The sequence below is a fragment of the Phalacrocorax aristotelis genome, chromosome 14, assembly GCF_949628215.1.
Source record: "Phalacrocorax aristotelis chromosome 14, bGulAri2.1, whole genome shotgun sequence".
NCBI classification, from domain to species: domain Eukaryota; kingdom Metazoa; phylum Chordata; class Aves; order Suliformes; family Phalacrocoracidae; genus Phalacrocorax; species Phalacrocorax aristotelis.
This window is the reverse complement of record NC_134289.1, coordinates 10,426,352-10,450,354: the sequence shown is the minus strand read 5'-3', so window position 1 is coordinate 10,450,354 and position 24,003 is coordinate 10,426,352. Positions and strand designations below refer to the sequence as shown.

Sequence of the window (24,003 nt, the reverse complement as noted above, 5' to 3'; positions counted from 1 at the left end):
TTTGATGTAATTTAAAAATAAAAATCAATTTTCCCTACTGTTCAAGTGCCAGTTGCCATTGCTTGTGTCGTAAGTAATGATAATGCTTGCACTTGGACTTCTACTCTATGCAACCTTTGTTCAGACATGAGCAGTCTTATTAAAAAAAAAAGTGGTTGCACGTTGTTGAGGCAGGAATCAACAAGACAGAGGAAAGCAGCGAGACAGAATTCTTTTCATGAAGCTAACATAAGGCATTTGCTCCATTAAACAATTGGTCAGATTGAGTCAAGAAGTGCCCCTGTTTCAGTTCGTGTGTGTTTTAGTACATGAACTAATAGAAAACAATATATTTCTGTATGTAACTGCAAATTGTGCTGAGATTCTTTGGGAGGAAACAACTTTTGTAATGAAAGAACTTACAGAGATACTATAATTTGAACCTCGTAACCCATTGAGGATCAACCAAGATATGCAAGAATCTGGTATATAAATGTTCTTAAAATACCAAAGAGATCATCTTATTTGGACTTTGAAAACATGTTGAACAATCTAGACAAAGCTTAAAATGGAAATTGTTCTTAAAACTCCATCACAAGCTGACAATACTCCATTTCAAGAACATTTGATAAAAGCTGCTTATTTTTCAGGTTTATAAGTTTGGAGAAACACGATCCCTGCCTGCCCCATCTCACAGAGCTTTTTGAAGACTATGTTAAACAGAAACGCCTCACAAACCCACTTAGCAGAAACCCCTACATTCATCAGCTGCTCAAACAGCGTACAAATTTCACATTTTTGAGGTAAGACCAATATGGGGAAAGTGGAGGTAAACTCTGAGTAGGAGGGAAGCCAAACACACAGCAAACATTACCTGTTTTCTGATGCTGCTGCAAAATTTTCCTTGTTTCTGTGAAAGGAGGGGATACAGTATGAATAAAGTAAGTGCAACTGCCAGCGGTGGCAAAAAAAAAACCAACCCCAACAGGGAGAATGAAGTTGGGTTGAAGAGAAATGTTTGGTTGCAAAAAGCATCCTAGAGTGGTTGTTCATAAATACAGTTGTGAGAAACCTCTTCAGCTCTCCAGGTGAAACCCACCAAATATGCAAGTTTACTGCATGCTTCTTCTCAATTGCAAACAACTTCGTTGCAATATTAAAGTAAAATGAAGGAAAATTAACAGTTACAAATGAGACAGTGTATGTATGTATATAATTTCAGGCATAGTTTTGACTTCAGTAAGTTTCCTCTTCAAAGAAAATGTCAATAACATTCCAGTGGAACATATTCTGATGCCAACTCCAAGTGGTAAAAATAATCAGACTTGGGCAGTCCTCAAGGATCCAATGTTTTGAAGTGATACGCAAGTTAAACGGTTAACAGACTCATACAAGTTGGATTATATATGCCTGGCATCACTTAACTCTCTGTCCTACTCAAGTAAGTACTAGTTTTCTCAATCTAAATTGGATTAGAAACAAGTGAAATCGTTCCTTCACTGAGGTGAGGAGTAAGTCAGCCTCAATTTCAGCGATAGAGAATTAGGCTGTTACTCTGTAAACACACATACACGCTTACAAAAATAACTGATCGGTTTAAGTGCAAGCAATTGTGTATCTATGTAAGAAGTTAAGACATAGGTATTGTCATAAAGAATAGAATCCTTTAGCCTTAGACTTCTAAGTTTGAAATCAAATTAAAATAAGGAATTGAGGTAATCTCGATATTTAGCAGTTTACTGGGTGCTTGTGTCCTTTCCTATTTAAAGATTTGTGCTGGAATTTCAAAACATTTAGAGTTGAAATATTCCAAATGAGAACATTTTTCTTAACTGGGATCTAAAATTGCAAAACACAAAGCAAGTGTCCTCAGTTACCCAACTGAGCCTTCTTCTGAAAAGTCCTTTAAAAAAACAGGAATACGTGTATTTACGTGGATGTGTTGGGCTCAAATCATTATCGTACATTATGTTTGGAAGGCTATTCTTAATATTTTCACACTGTTAGTAGTATTTCACATACTTCTGTGTTTATGTACGTACATGTACATATATACACACAGTCACATGCTCTTTCCTTAGTTTAGCTCCAGTGAAGTTATAAAAACCAGCCCAGTTTACATCAGCAAAAGTTTGGGCATAGGGGTTCTCCACCCATTTTTAAAACCTCTAACTAAAATGTAACCCCTAAAATATATGAATTGAGGCCAGATTTTCAAACCCAGAAGTAGATCTGAAGTGACCCTCAGATGTGGCTGAGACCTAAGTATGTTATTATGGTCAGAATGGAAGAACCTGTCTCGACAGTACACGCCCCAGCAAGATCAATTGGTTCACCACTCTAAAGCAATGAGAAACCAAACACTATCTTTATGGTAGCCAAGCTGTGAGTTCACTAGAACGTCAGGTATCAGAAAGCCAGGATGAGACAAGGTAGAGGAGGATGGATTAGAAAGTGCGCGTGTGTTGGGGGAAGGGTTAGTATACCGAGAGCCATAATTGTGTGAGAATGTTATAAAACAGTCACAGCCTGAAAAAAATAAAGCGTTGTTTATTGCCAGTGTTACCAAATATTCTGTGAGAAATCACAGTCAAGACCGAAACGCAGGCGGTTGGGGTCAGGCAGAAGCAGCGTTAGGCCTCTGTTGTTACTATTAATCTGATCCAAACTTTTCTGCTCCGCTAGCTGAAGCTATACTGAAGAATGCAGAAAAACGCCACTTGACTTTGAGGTCAGAATTTTGCGAGACCTTTTTCCATGAGCGTTCAGGTATAAGATAACGCTGAGTGACAATGGCAGGGGAGTTGTGAAGGTTAAAGAGAAAGAAGTATAGTGATCATACTTCCACAGAATAAAGCAAAGGAAAAGACAGAGAGTAAGGGGAAAGAAGAGCTCAAAGGCACACGATACTTCTTCACAGTTTTGCCTCCAGGAACAATTTCTCTTCCCAGTCAACAGGGGTAATTCCCATTTGGCTACTGGTGAGAAAGGCTCAAGATCAGATGTGTCTCTTATTGGCAACACTTGCATTTTGAGGAACAGACCATTGGATTTCCAGCGTTTACAATCAAACATTTTTTGCTAACTATATGCAGAATTAATTTTGCTTTTGAGTCAAATACATCCCTTGGGCAGACTGAGTGAAGTCAATACCTTCACAACATGAAAGAATTTGGCTCAGAATATTATGAACAGTTTATATCTCTGTGGCTACTCGGGCTGCTCAAATAACTGACAGCAGTGGACAGTAGTTTTGAGCTATCTGGGAGAGCTTTAATATTAATGTTTTTTTTGTCTGTAGCCCTTTTAGTCCCCAGCTGAAATGGCTTTTGATAGAAGGGCCTTAGTCAATGACTGTTCTGAGGGAACAGTACAACTGCCACAGATTTTATTAAACTTAGAGATATATTGGACATATATCTCAAGCAAGATTTATTTATGCAATATACTGTCTTCCCAATTACACAGTATATTATACAATGGAAATGATAAAATGTTTCCTTCTCATAAAAATATGCCATGCGATATGGTCATAAAGACAGAGCGAATGAAATGACAGAGGGTCTTTCCCTCCCATACACTAGCAAGAATTATAATACTTATAGTAACGAAAGGTAAAATTCATTCGTGAGCCAAGCTGGTGTGTGCTACAGGATCCTAAAAAAAGCCTGAAGAAACTTCAGAGATGTTCCATTAAATGAGTCTGTTGAATCTGAACTGTAAGTACTGGACATTGGAATACTTCCCCTTTCTATTTTATTTTTGGAAACCAAATGTAAAAGATTCCCAAACAAACATGGACCTGTAACAGGAGACCTGAGATGGGGAGCTTGTGCACCTTCCCTCTACCTTCTCCTTAGAAAATAACAATCTAGACTCTCTCTCTTGAATAGCTCCTCTCTGTTCCATTAAAACATTGCCGAGAGAATCATTTAGTCTGTAATGAAGATCTGATGACATAAGGAACATTGGGCATCCTGAGACAGCACATGGTCCTTCAACTCTTCTCTGTCTTGCAGTGCTGAAGCAATAAGTGAATTGATTTTTTTTCCCCTCTGGGGTATTCTCATGGAGCAACACAATATTTTTCCTCATTTGTAAAATGAGCAACTAAAACTTAATAGAATTGCTCATGGTCAAAATGAAGGTCCACAGCAGGGCAAAGAACTGAAATAAGTGCTTCTGAATCCCAATCAAGTATTTAAAATATCAGAGAGATAATGGATTTTTTAAAATAAATATTACTATTCAGTTTAGCAGTATTTTCCTGTATCGATCACACAATAGTCTTCTACTGAACCTGACAGATATATACTGGCCTTTTTTCAAAAGAGAAATAGTTATAGATACTTACAAATTATTAGGGTCTATATCTCTTGAAATTAAAAATTCTGTTTTTCTAGTAGCGTATTGTGGATTTGCAGGGCTTGTCCTTATTGGACTTATAATAGCTTTCATCCTAACATGTACTTACATGTACTTACATTCACATAAACATATTGGCCTACAAATAAAATGTCTTTTTAGAAGTAGAAGTCACAAAATAACTTTAAAAAAAACCCCTCTTATAGGGTGCCTGGGAGTAAACTTGTGTGAAAGGTACTTCATTATCATGATCCCAACAATTTTGTCTCAAAGGCGTGAGGCACTGACGCTGCTGGAATCTGGACTCTGCGCTAGATTAACGGCTGTTCTGATCCAGTGAGGCTATTTCTACCTTTCTGTGTTTGCAGCTGAAAATTTTTCCATGGTCAGATGAATATAAAACTATTGAGATTGTTTGTCTTCTTTTTTCCCCAAGCTATATTTTTGTTATCTTAACAAAGACACCGTAAGACACAGAAAGAAATCACAGGCAGTTAACTGGAGAGGACAGAAGACAACTATCATGCTGGTTTAGTTAAAACTTTAGCTTGGGATCAGAAAAAGGGGTAGAAGAAGAGCTAGTCTCTCTTTTTCAGCCACTGTAGTTAAGAATGTGAGCAGCCCACGCCAGAATGATTGCAGTGTATCCTGCTAGTGTGTCTGCTTTCCAAAACAGGGAAGTACATTTCTCCCAGAAGGTACCCTGGTTTATGCAGCCAGTGCCACAGAGTAGGAGAAGCATTATCATATATTCAGTGGAAGAAAAAAAAAAAAAAAAAAAAACAACCAGCAACTCATTCTCAACAAGTAGTACGGACCTCAATCAAAGCAGCTCACTAAAATCAAAGCAAATACCTCCTACGGATGCAGTTTATGGCATCTACCAGTATGCTCTTATATTTAACTGTCAAATAATAAACGCAGCTGGAACTACAGCAGGTCAGTGTTGGTGAAAGTGAAGATAACTCCTTCCCAAGACTGACACAGTGAAATCTGGCATGCGAGTTTATGTACTCCAATTTATCTTATTGGTAAACACATCACTTCAACAAGAACAAAGACCGCAAAATTCTGAGTATGTGGAGCAATTTGAGCTGGGATGCGTTTCAGAAAAGGATTCCCTCTCTTGGCCTCAGCTGCGCAATTGGATTCATCGGAGCGGCTGCCCCCAGCTTCTTATAGCTCCACTGGTAAAGCACAGGTACCTGCTGGGTCAGGACTTTCAGTTTCTGTTGGTCACCATTATAAACAAAACCAATGCACAACACGCTTAGGTATTGTACATCAGGAAACTATTCCCCGCTCACTGAAGCGTTCTTTCTCATCAGAACTTCACTTTTCTCCAGGGAAGCCGAGAGAAGGACAAGAACGCATAGATCTCAATTTCAGCTGGTGGTTTTTTAGAGCTATTTTTTTAACTTGTGCACACCAATGATGAGAAAGTTCATGCTTCCTCTACATGGTGTTGTCCTAAGTTTGAAGCTGCCCCTGAAATACACTCATGTGTCTTTTCTATTCAGTTCCTGAACCAAATAGGTAAGTGGTATGAGTTAGAAGAGTTCTCATTCTTTCAGAATAGGGATTATGTTTTATTTCATAAATTCTCTTCAGGATTTTCTTACCTTCCCTCTCCCTCCTTTGTAATCATATGACATTCTGGGTCAACTACAACAAATGCTTACATGGAAATGAACTATTAGGAAGTTATTAGCATTTAGCATAATTTTGCTGGCATTAATGCAATTTAGAAGCAGAATAAAAGGAAGCAATGCCAGTGCTGTGCTATCAGCCAGCTCTCCAGCTCACCCTAAAGAAAGCTCTGTGAGCCGGTCTGATAATCCACAGACCACGGCTGAGCACCTCTGGGTTACACATGCTTGTTGGAAAGCCTGCTACAGGCAAGAACTGCTTTTTCCTTGTTGGACTGAAGGCAACCAAGGGAGCAGTCAGAGAGAAAGGTAGCGTTGTGCGCTGGTATCTTGGTTAGCCGTCTACATCAGCGGAAGGATGCGTGGGAGATTCTTAAAGGTTGCACAGTAGGAATGAGAGTGATGTTAATTTCTGCCCCTGCAAAGTGAAGTGCTGGACAGGAACATGCAGAAGACTGAGATGGTAAAGACGAGATGTTAAATATAGGTCAGTACACACACAAAATTGAATCCAGAGCTTTAACAACCTCTGTTAGCTTCCACATTACTTTCTCTATGAACTATGTTGAGAAGAGCTTCGTAGTATTTGCTAATTTCATTTGGAGGCCTCACGCTTTCAAATTTAAGTGAGTACATTCAAGTGGTAGAATTTATGATCTCTAAATTCATTTTTCCCACAGAACTTCCAGGAGTATTTTGGGGAAGACAGACATCATATTCGATCAATTTTCCTTTCTGGTTTCACTCAGAATTCCACAGAGACAATTGAGTTAATTCACTATTCCTATGTTTTTGTCATTCTTCAGGTGCTAAAAGGTAAGTGGGGATCAGAATATATTAAACTATTAGCCTTTATCGCAGTTATAGTCCTTAAATGAGGAAGATACCAATAGAAGTCTGCTTTATTTCATGGGCTGTTGTGGAAAAATAAGGTGTACCTTTCAAAAGGATCCTGGTAATCTGACCAGTGTACAGTTCGGAAGTTTTTGGCAATGGGGCAGGTCAGCAATGCTAATCCCTGGAAATTCTGGCAAGCGAAGGAAGGGGATGAAGGTGCCTTAGCTTGTCTTGGTGGTGTCAGATGGTTTTGATAAGCAGCAGCAGAACAAAGAGCAAATTTTAGTCAATTCATTTTCATGTATATTGCAGAAAGCTGTTGATTAAAGGCTAACTGACTGCAGCAAGTCATTATCTGGTACTGCCATGTACCATACCACAACTGTAGCTTTTTAACTTTGCAAACTGAAGTTTGTGCAAGTACCCATCTATTTTCTGATGCATGTAATGGTAGTGTAGCGATAGTCCCAGTCACTGAAACTGGTAGTGGTAGGCACTGCTAAAGAAGCCACAAAATCAACTTAGTCCCTGTGAGAACCTGAGTGCACAAGGGAAAAATTGGTGTCACCTCCTCCGCCCCTGAGGAAGGCTGCAGGCAGCTCTGTGATACACAAGAGCTGGACTTCGCAGAAGTGACAAAGTAGTCCCTAAAATACCTGTTTCTTGCTACTGAAGATAAACTCCACACAGTTGTGCATAATGAGAGAGAAACCACAAAAGAAATAAAGCAACCTCTATCTTTATTGCATAGCAAAAACCTACTGTCCTTCCCATGCAGGCAGGAGTGAAAAGAAGGAGGCAAGGGAAGGAGCCACAGAGAACCTTTCTCCTTTTGCAATTTCTTCATGCATGAAAGGAAGAGAGGTCAAGTTCTCATGCCTGCTTTCCTAAAGTCACGCTCTAGCCACATCCCGTCAGCACACACTGCATGCAGTCAGTATTCCTGCCGCACACTAAGCGCCGTAGGAGGTGAGGAGGAGACCATTTGAGTAGAAGGCAAGGCAGCAGTATTCAGGAAACAGGTTAGTTTAGATCAAACGGTCTTATACCACAGCAGAAAAATGAGCATTTCCCTGTGTCATAACCAGACAAGCACATTTACCTGGAAGGCCTTTTGGTTTTGATTTCCTACTGGCATCAGCTTTGCTGTGTCTTCATTAAATGCTTATAACACTATGCTCTACTGACAATATTGGGAAGGGCAGGGGGTTGATATCACTATCCACATCCTGCGTTTTACTCTATTTTTGGCACAGCGGGTATTTAGAAGACAGTATTGTCACCAGCCATTGTCCTCTGCTCAGCAGAGCAGTCATAGTTCAAAATATATTCAGCTTGGGACAGATATACCTGCCTATTATCAGTGCCATTTTAAAGAGTTACATGATTCATCGAGTCTTCAGTCAGGAACCTATTTTAAGCCTCGCTGTCATTAACTGCGACTAATTTTCCTAGGCAAAGCAGCAGACTTCTGCAAATGGTCAAGAAACACTGCAGGATGGGGCTGGTCAATCAGAAGCAATGTACACTGAGATAAGCCTGGACATATTAAAAATAGGGCATAACAAGGCCAGACTTCAAGCTAGTGGTTTCTTAAAGCTGCTAATGATTTCTTATCAGGCCTAAGCCTGTTACAGTCTCTAGCAATGAGATGTAGTAGAATGATGAATCCAACCCAATTTCTCCATCTTACAGAAGTCTGCCTCCTACTCGGGAGGGAAGAACAAGGCCTCTTAATAGTTATATAAAGAAAGTTATAAAAAGAGTTATAAAGTTATATAAAGAAAGATCTGTAACCTTCATTTTCTGGGCTTGAAGATCACCATGACAACATAAAGGCAGATTTTTGAGGAGTAAGAGTTAAGTCTAAATATAAACAAGAAACTGGACAGAAAAATTGACTGACAGTTTCTTTAACAAAGCCCATCACTCGGGAGGATTTTTTGTGAGGGACTGGATTAAGCAGTACAAAAACACTGTAGTAAATCTTGCTTTAGGGATTAAGGACAGCACCTCCACAAAAGGTCCTTATCATCGCACAAGTTCCAAAAGTTACCAACTCTTGCAGATTTTTTTTCCTACTATTTTTCCCCTGTAATTACATAAAGGATTTAAATCCTACAAGCTTGGAAAGCGTTTAGATTCTATTTTGTGTCCTCCAGGAAAAAAGATTACAACTATTCCTCTATCTGATTACATGGTTTTTATGCACTGAATTTTTATCATTTAAGCCGCTGAAGCAGAGCTAAGGGGAAGGGGTGCCTTAATTACATCTGCATTAGTTTCATATCTGATCAAAATATACTCTTCTGATTATTAAAAAATACCTTTAAAACAACATTAAGTGTAAACATCGAGATATAATATAGACTTTTCCATTATAGCACATGCACTAGGACTATTTGAAACAAATAGTATATCTATTATGTTCATAAAACATTAAGGACGCACAATTCCTATTTGAGTGAACACACTGTATTATTACTTATTCAGAAAACCATTTATTTTAGTTGAAAATTAGAACTGGAAGATTTTTTTACTTTGGTACATTTGATGCTTATGAAAGAAGTTAATTGCCTATTGATATTTTAAATGCTATAAATATTTCCCATATATAAATAAAATTCACCCACTCTGAACTAAAGTTTGATCTTAGCAGCTTTCAGGAAAAGTTACAGCGTTGCTCTTATTTCATGCAGTTGCGCTGATTTTCCACAGGCACTGCTAACATGGTACGATCTGAATCTGTTTGCATTCCCATGAGGAAAACAGAAATCAATGTTGTGTATTAAATAGCACGCTTACTGAATTGCTGTGGTACTTATCTAAGAAAAGTGAAATGCATTTTAAAAGGAACTAGTGCTCATGTATTCTTAAATAATGCTCAGAAAACGCTCTTTTTTTAAAGGATGATAACTAGGTTTTTCTTCCTTTAAACACTCCAATATTTGGTTGAGTCATGCAAAATCCTCCATGAATGGTAGCTTTTCCTTCCTTCTGTAACACAGAAAACCAATGGGAGTTTCAATGAACTTTGTTCTTGTATGGACTGCTGATACAATTCCAGGTGTTTGGAAGCAGCAGAAAGTGTAAGAGTTTCAATCTAGTCTCATGCACTAATCTCTTCGAACAGAATTACTGCTACCAGATAAAGGTACCTCATTTGCAGTTTATAGAAGTTAATGGGAAAAAAAAAAACCAAACAATTGAGGGCTGCAGGCAGGGCTGCAACAGCCAACCTTCCCTTGCAGGGACCCATGTTTTATCACCAGAAACTTCTCCTTCAATCAGTGCTAAGGACTCCTAATGCAGATTGTCGAGGGCTGACGTCAACTGGTTCTATGGAAACCACAAAGAGTTTAATTTAGTCGCATTATTTGTTTCATGTAGTGATCAGAGCATAACTAGAAAGGGAAGCGACCTTGCTCTTGGTGTACTTCAAACAGAAAACAGAAATATTTGGGGGCCTTTGGCAGAGGTTTGCTATAGCTTGACTGACACCGCTTAATGGCAAAGCGTTGTTGTAATGTTGAAACAAAAAGATGCCATTCTAAGCACCAGCGATGTCTCGAGTGCCTTTCCCATGGGCACAAATCAATACGTTATTGCCAGGGAATGCACACTATTCAAATGGAGATGCTAAACAATAATATTGATAGGTTGTCATCTAACATCTATGAATTATACTTTGTTTTCATTCGCACCTAATGCAATATTTGTTCATTTCTGTTGCTGTTCTTTCAACTGCTTTGTTAGGTTTATTCGAATTCAGATAACTTAAAAGTTAGTAAGAATTATAGGTAATAGAGGAAAGCTTTTTCACCAAATTTTCTATTGTGGGAAAAAAAGTCCTCCATGTTCCAATGATCAGTTGAAGCAGCTATTGTTTTAAACCAGAATGAAGTACTGTGTAAAACAGGCACGTAATTATTTTTGTTTTAAAACCTTTTATTTCAGATAAAGCATGCTGCTATATACAGAAAAAAATGTGGGTCAAAGCAAGAGCAATACAGAATGGGCAACATATTCCTTAAAACTTACAAGATGCTTTTAAAAACCTCAGTGCACCAGTAGTACTACATATGCTTCTCGCTCCTAAATCACCTCTAGCAAAATGTCGTTTCCTCACAGATCCTGAGCAACCCCATCTATCTCTAGCCTTCAGATAATGACAAATTCAGGTTTCCAACAGAAAACTTACGGCAATGGTTTCAGCAAATGACTTCTACCAGTATAATGTATTGAAGAAATATAACTGCACATTGTAATAAGATATTAGCAAACAGCATCATTCAGCTATGCAAACTAAGTATGTTTTACATTTAGCAAAGTCTAGGCCAGGCTCAGTCAGTTTTCCTTTTCATCTTTCCCTCTCCTACTTAATTATCTTTACAGCAGTAAAACTCAGTAAAAGCCTCATTCCTCTTTCTCCTAAAGAAATACTGTCAGTAACTTGCCTCTCATTTTCTTCTAGAATTAAAGTCAAGAGAGTACAGTAGCGATTTTTTCCTGTATACTGAAGTGACATTTTCTATAGTAACTGACAAAAGCTAATCTACCTTATAATGAAGAACAAGAACCAGGTTGTTTCTTTACTTTTACTTCTGGTGACAGTGAATGGACACCAGGCTAATGACAGAAATCTACAGAAGACAGGCACTGAGAGGAAGGCCTTAGCAGTAAGCCTTTCCCCTGTGCGTGACGCTCTTAGGCTCTAACTCAGGACAGTGGTTAATTTTAAATGGTAATTCTCTGTATCATGTATTTGCCTGCTAAATGTGGGCTTTTAACTTTTAACATTAAGGATTTGCGCCGACAGGCCGTGATGCCAGTTGCGCAATTTGGCAAAGCGTGGGCTGTTACGTTCCGTTTCAAACCTTTCCCTGTGGCATGAAGAAAGAGGGAGGGAGAAAGAGAGAAAGACAGAGACAGAGAGACACACAGAGAAGAAAGAGAGGAGGGAGAAAGAAAGGGGTTAGGGACCATGGCTGCCACTCACTCCCTTGCCTTATAACTAGGGCAATGGCAATTTATTTGGATTTTTCCCTCAGCTTTCAAATCAGCACAAAGGAGGCTTTGATCCTTTTTGGGCCATGTATGAATGGTTTTGCAGTTGGTCATTTCTCAGCAGTAACTCGATATAACTTCATATTCTTTGACTTGTGCTTGGTATTACAGGGCTGCTTTTGCTAGAAATGCAGTGTAATCCCATGGCTTTCCTGCCAGCGGATTCTCAGGGCTTCTCCTTCCTTCCCCCCAGCTGAGCAGTCAGTGAAAGTTACCTCCATACAAGAGCCAAGTTAATGCAAGTATTTTCCATTCTGTAATACCTCAGTCAGCCCATATATATCCTGCTGTCCTTCCTAAGGACCATCAGCCACAGGTACTTGTCTATAGCTTTTCTCCATGTACCTAAGCGTATGTGTTGACGTTTGCATAAATGTGTCCGCCCATTTGTGTCATAAAGCAGAACGACATGGGGTTTTCAAAGTGCAGTCCTGTGAAGTACTGGCCACCTCCAGCAAACACGCCTGGCCTCCTGTGACTGCAGGCTGGGGCGCTCGAGCAAGTGAGTAAGTTTTAACCAGTGTTCAGCACCTCTCAGGATTTAATTATCTTTTAAATGTTCTAGAGTTTCAGTTCAGGTTTTGTAAATAAAAAGGGGGGGGAGGAGGATGTGGGATGAGAGCATGGTCAAGGAGAAGTGTATCGAACAGAATGGAAAATAAAGTGTTATTTGCAAAACATATTTGATTCACTGCAAACGAGGTAATTTTCCCCTCATTTACACCCAAAACGCAAGGCAATTGTGTTAATGAAGTGGAACTTGAGAGTGAAACCATCCAAACAGCAATGAACAGACTGGGCTGGTTTTACTCCTCAGGCTGAAGAAAGCACAAAACAATAAACAGAGCAAATGCCAACAAATTCACTGATCTTGCTAAATCTTCTCTTCCTAGTGACACAGACTCCTGCAAGTAACGCTCCTGTAGGAGTCTTGATGCATGACTTCTCAAACTATCTTTTATGCTTTTAAGTAATTGAAAGATATAAAGTATTCCTAGCTGACACACTGAAAGCTCTTGATGGCATTTTTTCAAGTTACATTGGACATACTAGCTACAGTGGGTCTTACGTGAAATTTAAGAATTCCCTTACTGCTTTAAAGATACACCCCTCCATTCAAGGGAAAGGTGTTCAGAAACATCTGTTTGGCTTGAAATGGCTACCATCTTTCCAGTAAAATATTCCGTAACAATCATCACAACAGCAATGGAAAGTTTTCATAGCAAGTTATAATCCTGTGTGCCTTCAGAATAACTGTCCTTTGCTCATGCTACTGCCATGCAATGCGCTAATTAGCGTGAACTGAAAGGAACATCCTGCCACCGGAAAATTCCCAAGCTTTCTGGGTTCTGTTCAGAGCACAAGTCAAGAAGTTAGAAGCACCAATCTAGAAGCAACTGTTATGCAAACCAGTTCTGCCAAAAAAAAGTTTGTTTTTTTTTTTTCCCCAGTTTCCTCCCAAGTGTTTGGAAGAGACCTGATCACTCTTTCATGCGGTTCTTGCTGACTACACAAAGAGACAAGAAAGCACCAGAGAGAGATTGCTCACAGCCTGCCCCGAGACCAGAATTCCCCACACTGTGAAATCTCTGGCAGTTTAAGTTTTGGAGCATGAAGGATTTTTCGTGAATGCCAGCACAGCATGGGATTAATGCAACACTGAATCTGGCAAGACTCAGATTCCACAATTCCATGGAAACCTTTTGCTTTCAGCAGCCCCAGAAGCCTTCCGGGTGATCCCAAACTGTGGGCATGGAGAAGGGTGTGGTTGTACAGGCTGTCTGGAGTAGATACTGAAGAGAGGAGTTTCTACTCCATTGTTGTGCTGGGAGAGTGGAGTTAAAGTATGGATTCTGTGCATCTCACATTGGTTCTTCCATCCTTTACAAAACCAAGAATGGCAGGGGCCTTGCCAAAGCCAAACCAGGAGGGGTCCAACAGGCCCCAAAGCAGCACATGGTGGATGCGTGCGTAACCAGGGCTGGCGCTACCAAATCTGCAGCGGAGTATGTGCACCGTTTGAGGAAGGCACCAAGGCACTGAGCTGGGGCAGGCACCATCAGTTTGGTAGGAAGCAGACCCTGGTTCATTCCTTGCACCAGAGCGCGTGCCAATTGCACTGTGCCCATATAACTACCCAGCACAGGTTCCCTTCTGCCTCTGCTACCAGCGGATGCCCTTAAACCTCTTCAGGCTGTGCCCCAACATACTCATAACCATAACTGTCCTTGTGAAAAAAAGGATAACACAGTCATACCTGAAAACTGCAGAAAACGTGCAAAGCACAGTGGTTGTAGTCAGGTACTTTAAGTTACACTGAACAGAACGTGCAATTTACATGTGTTGACGTGTTACTAGTTAATTATTTTCAGCATATCTGACCCGTGTTACATTTCCAATATCTAGTATTTTCCAAAGCCACAGACCACAGCTACAAAGATTAAGTCTTTAAAACAACATATTACTCTCAGATGCGTACGGGGGGCTGTTAAGTTCAGCACAATGCCTTAAATCCCTTCATAATAATGGTTTGGATGTGTGCTATTACACCAAAACAGGTAATGCACAATACATTTAATAAGAACTGGGCTTGCACATTTGAGGGAAGAAATAAATCCACGAGGGAAGTAATGTCAAGGCTGATGTTCAGGCACCTAGCCATGAACTTCGGTGAACTGCAATGGAAGGTTTACAGCAAACTGAAAATATACTTATTGTATTTTCACAGGAAAGACGACAGACATCTTTCTCACTGATTCAACATTTGTAACTTGCACTGTGATCAAAAGCTCAAAACCTTTAGAGAAGCCACATGGCAGTAAAAAGAAAAAAAAATAGAAAAAAAGAGAGAAAATAGATTGAGTATCAAACACATCATACACCCAGCCAGGGGCTTAGAGCAGCTGATGTGATACAGGGATTTGAATATGCAAACAGAACATCAGGCTCGCATGCAGGATGCTCTGATTCAACTACAGTTTTTAAGCTCTACATAAGAATCTCTAATAAATGTATTTCTTGGCTGTGTAGGACAGCACAACATGATGAGAAGTCTTTAATTCCTTATTAGATCTCTGAACACTCCCACTTTCTCAGTGGTTTTGGTAGATCATATGAAACAAATACATTTATCTACTAGCAAAAGCAGTCCTGTGCTTCTACAAATTTGGGCTGTATTTATTCCAAACAAAACGTAACAAATGATTACAGATATGGATGGAAACAACTCCTTTACTCCATCGTTTCAGAAGGATCAAATGTCAATCACGGGGTCATCCAAATAAATTGCTCACAAGTTTCTGTGCTATCCCAACATTAAATATTTTCATCCAGTTACACAATCAAGCAGTTACACAGGGCTTGGCCTTAGGAACTCATTGCATTCGCATTCCCAGTACGTACACAAAAGGTGCATGTGCAGAGAGCTTTCAGATTTGAACACACGCTTCAGGAATTTTGCACTGTCTTTCCTAAAAACATGCTAATTTGTTATCCTTTTCATTCAAATGCCTCTCACAGGTAGCATTTTAGTTTTAGTGATTTTTAAATAAAAGTATTAGAATATTTTAAGACAAAAAGATAAAAATATACATTCATATTAATGCTGTTTTAACATTATTTGGTTACCGAGTAAGGAGAAAGCTGTATTTTTCACAGGGAGTTGCCTACCTTGACCTCCTCAGGGCTTCTTCATCTGGATCTTGCACTGCAGGCAAAAAAATGTTTCAGTTAAAAAAGAAAGAAAGAAAGAAATGGGCTTTGCGATGAAATTATAGGTTCTTTAGAAACATATCAAAAGTCTATCTAAAGGTGCATACACACTGACTTTGCAACTGTGGATTTTGTAAGAACAGCATGAGAGCAGCAGCTCCCTAGAGCTAGGGAGAAGAACGATGGTAGGAAAGTAGCTATTACAGCCACTTTCTCGGTCATTTATTTGCAATGTTTCACAGCTGTAGGCAATGACTCTACAGAGAGGGCCTGCTGTTTTGCAGGAAAGCATGAGAAGCAGCAGCAGATTTATATGAGGAGAAAATACTAAGTATTTTCTCCTGATGGAAGAAAGGTCCCTGAACTTCCTTCTCTCTAGATCAGGAACAAGCTCTGAGGTGAGCACCAGGTGGTCAGGAAAACACTTCCACAGGCATCAAAGTTCAAGCTCCCATGACATTCATCGCAGCTGTAGGTTTAGGTAACAGGGCTAATGGAGAACCATAGGTTCAATACAATGGTGCTCCATGATTTTTTTGACCTCCGGAAGTCACTTCTATAAAAGACTCTTACAAGACATGTAAGTTGTTCTTTTTTTTTTTTCTAATGAATGGACAGCTGTGTGTGTCTAGACTGCTGGAAAACAAAAGATTACACTGCAGAGATTTGATTAGTAAGTAAGAACAACTATGGGCTCCCAAATGCGCTTTCACTGTGCAGTCTGTTATACTCTTATGGTGAGACTCTGGCAGATCAAAGGATTTTCTTCATAAAGCATAAGGTGAGATTGAACACTTTAATTTCCCAGTTCCCCTGAGTAACATCCAGGGTTCTCCGATGTTAGCCTTCACGGACAATGACTACAAGCTGGACACGAGCCTTCTCTGAGTATCAGCTGCTAATACTGGGGTAAGAAGATAAAGACATGGCTCTAAAAACACGATGAGTGGGAATTTTTCTTATTTGACTTACTGTACTCCGTTCCAGTCATCTGAGCAAGGATGCGAAAAGACTTAGACTGCAGATTGGCAGAACGGCGACTCCAGTCTTCGGTTTCATCTTCAGGCTTGTTCTGAGTTTTAAGCACAGCCTGATACACCGGAGAGGCACTGTCTATGTGGGGATCTTTAATAGGCAGGGTACTGCAATTCAGAAAGCGAAACGTTGTGAAACAGCACATGGTAGCTTTCAGCCCAACCTCTCTCTGGCCTTACAGCTTCTCATCCAAACAGCAATCCAAAGCATAGCTTTGAAAATATCACTTCTTTAAAAAAAATACATAGATCAATTTAATGTGAATTTTTCCCTTTGAAATGGCCTCTTATCAGTCAGATCTGCATATTCAAAAGAGTGTGAAAATGCTTGGAAATGTCTGTTGATGATTCCTCAGCCAATGCAGCCACAATCTTACGGTTGTTAGAATAATGTGTGGGGATGAAGGAGAGTGTGCCAGGCAAAACCATTTATTTCTCTGAGCATTCTTGTCCCATATTACTTCTTAGAAAAATGGCTCCGCATTGATACTATTCTATGTTACGTCTTACTACGGTTTTGGGCCAGTGTCTTGCAAGGTTGCAATTAGAAATAAAAAAACATATTTCATTGTAAAATAACGTGATAGGCTTTTGTAGTTTTTTCTAGAGATGGTTATTCTTTGCCAAACTCTGAATTAAACATCCAGCTGCCAGAACTCTGGATTCATTGTCTACTAAATATGCGAAACATCAGAAGTCTAGACTGGCACTCAAGACTTGCATATATATTTGGTATCTGAAATCTTTAGCGGCAGAATGTATCTCAGGGTCATACAACACCTCTTATCACCTTGCAAAGTGATATATCCAGGAAGAAACTTCCAATTTTGCACACCTTAAGTCAAAGCTACAAAGCTCTGTAGCACAAGTGAGGTAACCCCTCTTTGATTTATGATGCAAGCTAGAAACAGACTTAGTAACTTGATAGCCTTTTTTTTTTCCTGCGAAAATAACTTCTGCATAGCATACAGTTAAAATTAAATATTAACAGGGCTGCAGAAATATACACTGAGGGGATGATGTGTGCTGGGAGTAACTTGGCTCCATGACTTCTCTAAATACAAGGTCTATTTTTAAAGCAAGTGATTTATTGTAACAGCTTTAACATGCTATTCCATATAGAGCTTTGCAAGCAGCACGCTCAACTTCGTGAAAATTGAGAAATGGCTCTGTTAAAAGTTAAGGGCCATTTGGTCCAACTAAGTCACTGCTATAAAGTTCTGGGAGTAGTCACCTGCTAGAAAAGTTGCTTCCTTGGTTCAGGCTCAAAATTAAGTGTTCTCTGAGATACCACTGTGCAGAGAAAATCGACAGAGGAGTTGAGTCTGTGATGTGAAAGCCTGAAAGCAATCTTGAAAAAGGCTAAGAAGCATGCCTGATATCCTACATTCAGCAATAACATACACTCTAAGAAAAAAACATTACCGGGTATTGCCTTAAATATCAGTATTTTCCAGCTGGCACACTCCTCTTCTTCAGCAACGTGTAATATATGCTGTCTTAATGGATTTGCACGTAACAATAGCACGGGATGTTCTTCAAGGAAGATGCGTGCTTACATACGCTCTGGACCCAAAAGCACCCCAGCTCTGTAGGTATGGGTTTTTTTTTATTAGAGGAGTATTTATATTCCTCACAACCCTGGCATATGCAAATTTCTCACTTTCTTGAGGACCCAGCAGGTTACAAAAAAGAGTTATTTTTCTTGTATATGTTTCAGTATGATCACCTGTGTGATGGAGCTTAGGAAGAAACGTGGCTCAAAGTTTAAGCTCTGCCACAAAACATGAAAGTTGTGTTAAAAAGTCTCTCAGCATGGAAGATGCCCTGTAGGAGGACCAGCATTTTCCAGCTCCTTTTTTAGCTCATGTTTCCTAGACCACTACCTTTACAATATCTGAAGACTAGCAGGTATAGAAGGCATGGCATGGACTAGTTTGTTTTGGGAAGGGCGTGCCATCAGTGGCTTCCGCTAGCGCTGCTCCTATGTGTGCCAATGGACAGATTAGTGCCATTTCCTTCTCCAGATGGAAGATGGGAGACAGAGCCGTAGTCTTCCTCTTCTGGCCCTCCACACTCGGCAGAGGGCTTGCTGAGGCAGGGGAGTAAGCGTGGTAGGGAGTTCTGACTTTGTGCAGAAAGAGTCTTTCTATGGAACAGAGATACCCTAACACCAAAGGTAAGCCAGCAGCCCCCCCGTGACCGTTCTGCTGCCACTTCTCACTCTTGGCTCCTGCTGCAAGGTTCTGTTGCTGTAAAGGGTCCAGTAAAAGTCCCCCAAAAGGTGACCCCATTTTCAAGTTCCCAGAGGCATTCAGGCCTATGTCCTAGCACGGACTAAGCACGTGGTACCTTGCCCTGTATTACTGTTGCAGGTGACTGCCTGGTGTTGGCCGACAGTTAACTTCATATACCCGGACTTTTTAATCCTGCTGAAGCTTAAAAGACAGCTGTATGTGATAGCAAATTTCACAGCTGCAGACTGTTGTAGATTGGGTAACAAACCATTGGATAGGCAGTTTGGGCTACAGTGGCAACAGTGGTATGCAAGTCATGGACAGCTCCAATTCCTTTGTTCAAATCCTCTAGCTGAAATGCTTTGTTCTTATATTATAACCAATATACAAAAAAGCAGTTTAAAAGTGCACATATAGATATGCCATTAGCTCAAAGGTAGTTAAAAAATGCTAGAGGCTGGACTACAAATTCCACAGTAGCAATGTGTGGCATTAATACGACATATTAATATCCTTATGGCAGATGATTACAGCAGGAAATGGAGCTTGGTGAATTAACCTTCCCTAGCAGAGTGAAACACGCTCATATAAATCGAACTAAATTAAAGCAATACATTGGAACATTTCCAACTCTGTCTTTAATGCAACAGGCCTTTTTCTTTTTTTAAAATCATAATTATATTGTAGATGAGTAACTAGGACACATGAGCCACTCAGCATGGAAGTGTAAAATAGAGTGCCTCACTGATTATAAGCATTTCATAAACCTAAATCTGACAGTTGATTCTTACAGACAGCCTAAAGATGCACATAACCATGTTAATATCTCTGTTATACCTCTTCTTGATTTAATTTTTCTCCATCTGGGTGTGTGTTGTGCAGCAAGAGCATGCATCTTTAGCATATTACTTTAAATTGATATTGCTGGAAAAAAAAATTCTTCCCAAATGGGTTAGAGCTTTTAGAGCTTTTGAGGGTTTTCATATTATAGCCTAAGGTATTTTAGTAGGATTCAATAAAAAATTGTGCCCCTTTTTTACATCATCATAAAAGTCACACATGATTAACATTAAAACAGGCTTTAAAGACAGTCAAACCTCTTTGAGCAAGTAGCAGTGTGATTTTTTTTTTCTTGGTGTTCATTATAAACGATGGTTTAGGATGTGAATCACTCCCTAGAGTCATTATTCCAATTTAAGTAGATAGTAAGTAAAATCTTAGGAATGCTGCAGTGTTCTACCCCTGATGTGATGTAGACATACCATGAGATATTGTGACTTCGGACACTAGACTGATTCCAACTATTAAAAAAAGGTCTAAGAGGTAAAAAAACCCCAACCCAACAAACAAACAGTTCATGCAGACTGGTAAATTATCCAGCCGAGCTGACTGATTGTAGAGGATACGTGAGACTCCGGTTTGTACAATCACAGTATTGATTCTGCTACTAGAACTGTTAGATCTTAATCCCGATAAAGTTGTTGGACTTAAGTCTTGTGAATTTGGCTAAAACTGCGTAATGGAATTTAGAAGAGGTTTGACAGAAACGTACTTGAAATGTACTGACCCCGTCGTTTTGCTGCAACCAACTCTTGGTTCTTGGTATATCAAAATCAATTAAAACAAAGCAACATAGAGTGAGAAAAGATATCAAGTCAGGGCATTCAAAGTTTTCTACCTTTAAGTTCCAGTGTGAGGTCTGAATAACTGCAGTACAAATAATTCCTATGCTTTCCCTTGCATTTTCTGTGGTGATCCAGTACGTGTGGGTTGTTTTCTAAGTGACGTAAGCCTGATTCTGATCTCACTGACTTAAGCTAAAACATCACTGATTTCAAATGGTTGAAGTACAAAATGGATTCTTATCTTAAGCCTGTCTATTCTTCATCAGTGATAAAAGCAGTAAGCAGTGTTTCCAGTTGTCTGCCAAAAAGAACAGAAGCCCTTTGGATCTGCAGTCTGAGTATGCTTCCCATCTAACCTACGCCTTGTGGCTTCAGGGCTTATCTCCAACGTGAAATGAAAAGCCCAAAGACGAGTAATTAAGTGCTGAGACCAAATTATAGGCAGAGAATTGAGACAAAATGAGTCAGCACACAATCTGGCCTGCTTTTGTATGACAAACTTCTCATACAAATATTCCTGCATTAAGCAAAACCTTATCCCACACTTGATCAAATTGAAGTTCAGAATTTCACAGAGGTCAAAGCAACGCCTTAAGGAAATGAGTTACAGGTTTAATTGAATTAATATCAGTCAGTGGGTAGCCTGTTGTTATATCAGCACAAACCTTGTCTTTATATCTAGATTTAAAATGCTGTGTTAATTGTAATTAAACAATCTACTGAGAAAATTGTTTTGTCACTAAGTGCTATGAGTTTAAAAAAATGTGACAAACCAGGCTGTAGCTCACAGTACAGTAGATTTAGAGTCGCCGGCACCTGACTGCGCAGAGGAACGGGAACATTAGTTTCTTCTGGGGCCAGGTGAACGTTAGGCTTAGGAGTGGCATTCCAAAATGAAGGAAAATCTTAATCGGTAGTTTATATAGTGGGTCTTGCAGAAAAACTTTTTTTTGCAACAGTACAGGGGAGAACACAGTCACGGAGCTGTCTGCAAAGAATAACGTTCCGCTAGAACTGTCTGATATGAAAGCATTAATGGAAATAACCATCTCATTTAAAAAACACCCAGGCGACAGGTGGATTCTGTGTTCAAAACAAGGAAAAAAAGTTAGAACAGAGCTTTTGCTAGTGGCGTGTAACACAGCTCTTGCTGCTACTGGTGCAATGACTCCACAGTCCATGAAAATCTATTTTTTTTAACCTATGCATCCATTCATTTGGCTCTTTACAAGACATACCTACATACTAATATAATTCATTACCACCTTATGATTTATGATTCAAGCATCTCTAGTGATTCAGACTCTTTACTTCACAATTCTACACGTTAAGACAAATCCCTAACCCCCCTGGAAACGTGCTGATCTTCCAGCTCTAGTTGCACTCTTTGGACTTCTCTCAATGGATTTTGCCATAGTCCGAAAGATATGCGTGAGACAAACATACAGTATGAATACTAGGGACAGGGATAATGCAGGGATAATAACACTCCATTCTAAAGAATAAGACAGTAGCCAATGCTAAATAAATCTTTTGCATTCTTCACACATCAGTAACAATTCCACCCCCCCTTTCCCATTCTGAGTTCTGCACATAATACAGCGGTTATTACAAAGCACGGCCATTGTACATGAAAAGTCACCCAATGTCATATACAGAGCACTAGATACAGTTTGTAGGGTTTACCAGTTCTAGGAAGAATACAAAAAAAGAAATGTTACATTTTCTAACTATCCATCCTTTTAGCTTCAAAACGATGAAGTGCTTTCAAACATTGTCTAGGATTGGTTTGTATTTTTCACGTGTAAGGTACTCCAGAAAAAAAAGAGTCCAGGAAGAGCTGCGGTGTCATGCACGTAGGGACTGTCGGGTGTATCATGCAGAGAAAGAGCATTCCACACAAGGAAATAACCTTACCTAGCAAATTCTCCACCCTGGGCTTGTGCCTGGCCTGCAATTGCATCCATGATAGCATCTTGGGAATACATGCTGATCGGGGTGTTATACTGGGCGTGAATGATGGTAGCTTTGCCGCCCAGGCCTTTCACCTCGATGGGTTTGTGTGTAGACAGGGCAGAGTCCTTCAGGACGTTGGGGTTGAAACGCTCCGTGAACTCCGTGCTGGGTTACGCAAGAGTGAGGTTCGACAGGGAAGGGAAGGGAAGAAAGGAGAAAGGCGTGACAGTTAAGTGAGAGAAAAAGCACCAACAGAGGAGTGTGCGTGCCTGTTCACGGCACCTCACCACAAAAGCTTCTGGGCAGAGGGTAAGAGAGAACGTAACAAGGAGCAGTTAAAAGCTGGCTGCACTCACGGATGGCATTTTTGTGTTGGCTTACAGACGTATACAGAGAAAAAAAGGTGAGATAGCTGTCACTGTATAAAAAATCATGACAAATCCCTAAGTATGTGATATATATATATTAAAATTCTGTTCTTATGTGCATATATACGTGTAAGTACACAAACATACCCACACACGTATATATGCATGCCCAAGGGTGTACACGCATACTGCAGAGAATTCCTGCTTTATTCTCTGCATCCATCCATTCTTTCAGAAGGGTCTTACAAAGTGCTAGAAAGTGCAACGGGGTGAACAGACGTCAGGTCCTCTATTATTTAGAAGGTTCCAGTGCTTTCTGTCTGGATTATTAATCATAGTGAAATTTCGTACTTGCGCCTTTTAATCTTCAAAGCTTTCCTCACAAAGACTAAATTAATCTTCCCAAAACCTCTGTGCAGCCAGCCCGAAGTGTTGCTATAGCACGATAAACGCTCAGATCAAAATATCCTACACTGCAATCAACGGGATAACGGCAGTTGGAAGAGAAGCCACCATATTATATTTTCCAGTGGCTCCATTTATGAGGAAGGATTTTTATTTGAGCAATTGAGCCATGGGAAAGTGAACTGAAGGTCCCATTGCAACAGAACGAGTCAGTTTAACGTCAGGCTTCAGCTGAAGAGCACCTGGCTTCCTTGTAGCGCCTGGCTGTACGCTGCTCTAGTCCTAGAGTTAAGACTGAGTATTGCCCGGGGTTTCAGTGAGCAAGCTAAACGTCAGCTGTCAGTCACTGAAGTAGCTGCTCGTCTCTAACCTACAGGAGATAGGTGAGTGTCTAGTCTGCTGTTCCTGTCCTGCCAGCAGCAGGTGGATGCCAGCAGTATGGATTCCGAACGCTCACCAAACCCGGCAAAACTGAGAGTTCTGTCCTTTGGGAAGTAACGGATATTTCACAAAGGTTTCTTTCTGAGCTGAGCCCAAAAGCTGGAAATGGATAGATCTCACCCCCAAAGAAATTCTGAAAAATTTAATCCTGTTTTATTGGAACAATTTTCCTTTTCAGTTTAAAACCACTGTACCACAAGTCTATCACCTAATATTAAGTCTTTCGCTGATTTTTTTCATGCGACTGAATAACAGCTTCTCTGGCTGGCAAGGGAATGACAGTGTGCCTCTCTGCCATGGGTTAGCCCCGGAGGGTGAGCACTAAACCC

At 40.0% G+C, this 24,003-nt stretch overlaps 1 protein-coding gene and 1 long non-coding RNA gene across 5 annotated transcripts in view; one reads left to right on the top strand and one right to left on the bottom strand.

Annotated features, from left to right (window-relative positions):
* LOC142064603 (uncharacterized) overlaps positions 1-16,587 on the top strand; it is a 69,098-nt gene extending 52,511 nt beyond the window's left edge. The window contains exons 7-9 of the long non-coding RNA XR_012663163.1: positions 630-6,809; positions 7,609-12,399; positions 13,349-16,587. This is a non-coding gene — a long non-coding RNA (uncharacterized LOC142064603). The remainder of the gene's footprint in view (positions 1-629; positions 6,810-7,608; positions 12,400-13,348) is intronic.
* LDB3 (LIM domain binding 3) overlaps positions 1-24,003 on the bottom strand; it is a 131,560-nt gene that overhangs the window by 36,429 nt on the left and 71,128 nt on the right. For 3 of the 4 annotated variants that reach the window (XM_075109752.1, XM_075109754.1, XM_075109751.1), the window contains exons 6-9: positions 22,422-22,625; positions 16,581-16,750; positions 15,567-15,603; positions 10,771-11,713 (exon numbers count right to left, since the gene is read on the bottom strand). In XM_075109752.1, coding sequence (XP_074965853.1) covers positions 11,617-11,713; positions 15,567-15,603; positions 16,581-16,750; positions 22,422-22,625 — 508 coding nt within the window. In that variant the 3' untranslated portion in view covers positions 10,771-11,616. Of the gene's footprint in view, positions 1-853; positions 890-10,770; positions 11,714-15,566; positions 15,604-16,580; positions 16,751-22,421; positions 22,626-24,003 lie in introns of those variants that run through there. The other variant, XM_075109755.1, reaches the window with a different exon arrangement.